General features: G+C 41.1%; 1 protein-coding gene across 1 annotated transcript; it reads right to left on the bottom strand.

The window, feature by feature from the left end:
• Positions 1-260: 260 nt before the first annotated feature.
• Positions 261-773, bottom strand: LOC126701025 (uncharacterized mitochondrial protein AtMg00310-like). Its single transcript, XM_050399172.1, has one exon. The coding sequence runs from the start codon at positions 771-773 to the stop codon at positions 261-263; it is 513 nt and encodes a 170-aa protein (XP_050255129.1).
• Positions 774-3,056: the final 2,283 nt, after the last annotated feature.

The raw sequence follows: 3,056 nt of genomic DNA, 5'->3' as shown, positions 1-3,056 counted from the left end.
TGCTTCATTGGTAGCGAATCCTTTATTGCTCTCCACATGAAATGTTGAACTCGGCTTGGTGCACAGATTTTCCAAATCCTTTTCCACACCCCATTGAAGCCCTTTGAAGAGGACAAACTTGGAGTGGACTGCGTTATAGCGCTTGACAACATTTGATAGGTGCTTCGGAAAAAATACTCTCCATTTGGAGTTAAGGGCCATATAAGAGTATCTTCATTTCTAACTTCACTAACATAAATCCCTTTAATCACATCCGCTTCCTAAGGATAGAACCCATCATCTATGAGATCCAGATTCCATTGTCTAGAATTAGGGAGAAGCAGATCATTGACCTTATTAAGATTGGCATCGGGTCTAGGAGACACAATCAGTCTAGGAGTAGATTCAGACAACCACCTATGATTCCAAATATCAATCGAATGAGCATTACCCACTCGCCAAACAGCCCCTTTGTGGATGACTTCACATGCTTGCAAAACACTCCTCCAAGCATAGGAGCACTTAGGGTGGACAGAAGTATCTGAAATGTTGCCATTGGGAAAGTATTTGGCACTAAAAACTCGAAACGTCGAAGTGTCTCTTTGATGGAAAAGATGCCATACTAGCTTAGCCAGCATGGCACTATTAAATCTCTGGACATCCCGGAAGCCCATTCCTCCCACAGATTTCAATTCACACAAGGTACTCCAATTAATCCAATGAATCTTCCTATTTTCACCTTGGCCCCACCAAAACTTGTGGATCACGGCTTCAATATCCTTACATAAACCCATTGGTAGCTTGAACACACTTATGGAATAAATGGGGATAGATTAAACAATAGACTTAATCATGATCTCCTTCCCGGCTTGTGAGAGCAACTTCTCCTTCCAACCTTGCATCTTGGCCCAAACCCTTTCTTTGATTAGTGTAAAACAAGCTTTCTTATTCCTACCAATAAAAGAGGGTAAGCCCAAATATTTCTCATAGTGTTGGATTGTGGGAACACTAAGAGAATTTTTTATTGCTTCTTGCGTTTGCACATCTGTGTTCTTACTGAAAAACAAAGTAGTTTTGTCCTTGTTCACCATCTGACCCAAGGCTTCCTCATAGTAGGCTAGTGATTCTTGAATCTTCTCACATTCCTCCAAAGTAGATCTACAAAACAATAGGCAGTCATCTACAAAGAATAAGTGAGTGAGTTTTAGCCCATTTCTACAAATAGAAAAACCTTGTATTCACCATTCTTTGCTGCTTTCTGACAAATAGCATTTAGGCCCTCCGCACAAAACAGAAAGAGATAAGGTGAGAGAGGGTCACCTTGCCTTAGACCCCTTGACGGAGTTATCAAGCCTTTTGGTTCCCCATTCACCAGTATAGAATAAGTTACTGTGGTAATACACTCCATGATCAAATCCACCCATGACTCCTGAAAACCCATCTTCAGCATAATTTTCTCAAGGAACGACCATTCCTTCCTATCATAGGCCTTACTCATATCCAACTTAAGCACCATAAAACCTGTCTTCCCTGTACAATTAGTTTTCATATAATGCAAAGACTCAAAGGCAATGAGGACATTGTTAGTGATAAGTCTGTCAGCTATAAATGCACTCTGAGTATCAGAAATAATAGTATTAAGCAAAGGCTTAAGATGATTAGCAATCACCTTACTCACGATCTTGTAAAGCACATTACACAAAGTAATTCATCTAAACTCAGTCACTCTTTCTGGGTTTTGGACTTTAGGAATTAAAGTGATGAAAGTGTGAGTGATAGATTTCAAAATGGATCCAAAATTCAAACATGATAATACAGCCTAGGTAGTATCCATACCTATGTCTGACCAATAGGTTTGATAGAACAATGGAGACATCCTGTTTGGACTTGGAGCTTTTAAAGGCACCATCTCCTTTATCGCCCTGTCCACCTCATTTGCTGTATATGGTTTTGTCAAATCTACATTCATGGAAGTTGTCACCACCTCCTGTAGCCCATCCACTATTCAGTCCATATTATGAGGGTTTGATAAGGTAAAAAGCATTTCATAAAAGCCTATAAGCAGACTCGGAAAACAATGCTCCTCACTTTGCCAATTGCCATTTTCATCCCTAAGCCCCTTAATAAAAATTTTGCTCTTCCTTCGGGTAGCTATTCCATGAAAAAATCGTGTATTTTTATCACCACATTGAAGTCATTGCACCCTTGAACGTTGATGCCATATTTTCTCTTCTTTCTCCAATAAGCTGTGCAAGTCAGCCTTAAGGTTGTCAACTAACCCTTGGTCTCCACTTTGTAAGGATTTTGCCTCTGCCACCCATAATTTTTCTTTAGTCACCCTTATTTGTTCCTTAACACTCCCAAAAGTTTCTTTACTCCATCTCTTCAACCGTTTCTTACACTCCTTTAGTTTAGTAGTGACATTAAACATAGGGGTCCCTCTCCTTGGTCTAGCCCATGCTTTAGCAATCATGGCCTTGCAACTCGGGTCTGACACCCACATAGATTTGAAACGAAAGGGCTTCCTTTGCCACCTCTGCCGCTCTCCATTTGAATCCAAAGAAAGCAAGATCGGTCTATGGTCGGACGTGTAGCAATGTAGATGTTGCACTCTGCTTGTGGGGTATCTAACCATCCATTCATAATTCGCCACTTCACAGTCCAACCTTTCCCATATCAATTCCCCTCTTCGTCACCAATGCCAAGTGAACTCCGGCCTCGAAAAACCTAAATCCATAAAACCACAACTATCTAAAGCATCTTGAAATGATTACATTTGCGCATGGGATTGTGGTGCTCCACCTCACTTGTCACTCACCTCAAGAAGCTCGTTGAAGTCTCCAAAACAACACCAAGGTAGTTTTGGTTTTGAACTGAGCATAGGAAGTATAGCCCAACCTTCATTACGTCGACATGTTTCTGGCTCCCCATAAACCCCTATCAACCTCCAAGCATTATCCAGCCCACCGTTCACAATTGCATCGATATGGTACTTTGAGAAGCTATCCACCTATACTGTAACATTGTTCTTCCATAATAGAGCTAGTCCCCCTCCCCGGTCATCACTTGGGACAATG

The sequence above is a fragment of the Quercus robur genome, chromosome 9 (genome assembly GCF_932294415.1).
Source record: "Quercus robur chromosome 9, dhQueRobu3.1, whole genome shotgun sequence".
In the NCBI taxonomy this organism is placed as follows: Eukaryota; Viridiplantae; Streptophyta; class Magnoliopsida; order Fagales; family Fagaceae; genus Quercus; species Quercus robur.
This window is presented reverse-complemented; position numbering and strand designations above follow the sequence as displayed.

What these genes read in the sequence shown, in the direction of transcription:
- LOC126701025 (XM_050399172.1), bottom strand. Translation starts at nt 773, where the DNA reads ATGGGTTTATGTAAGGATATTGAAGCCGTGATCCACAAGTTTTGGTGG.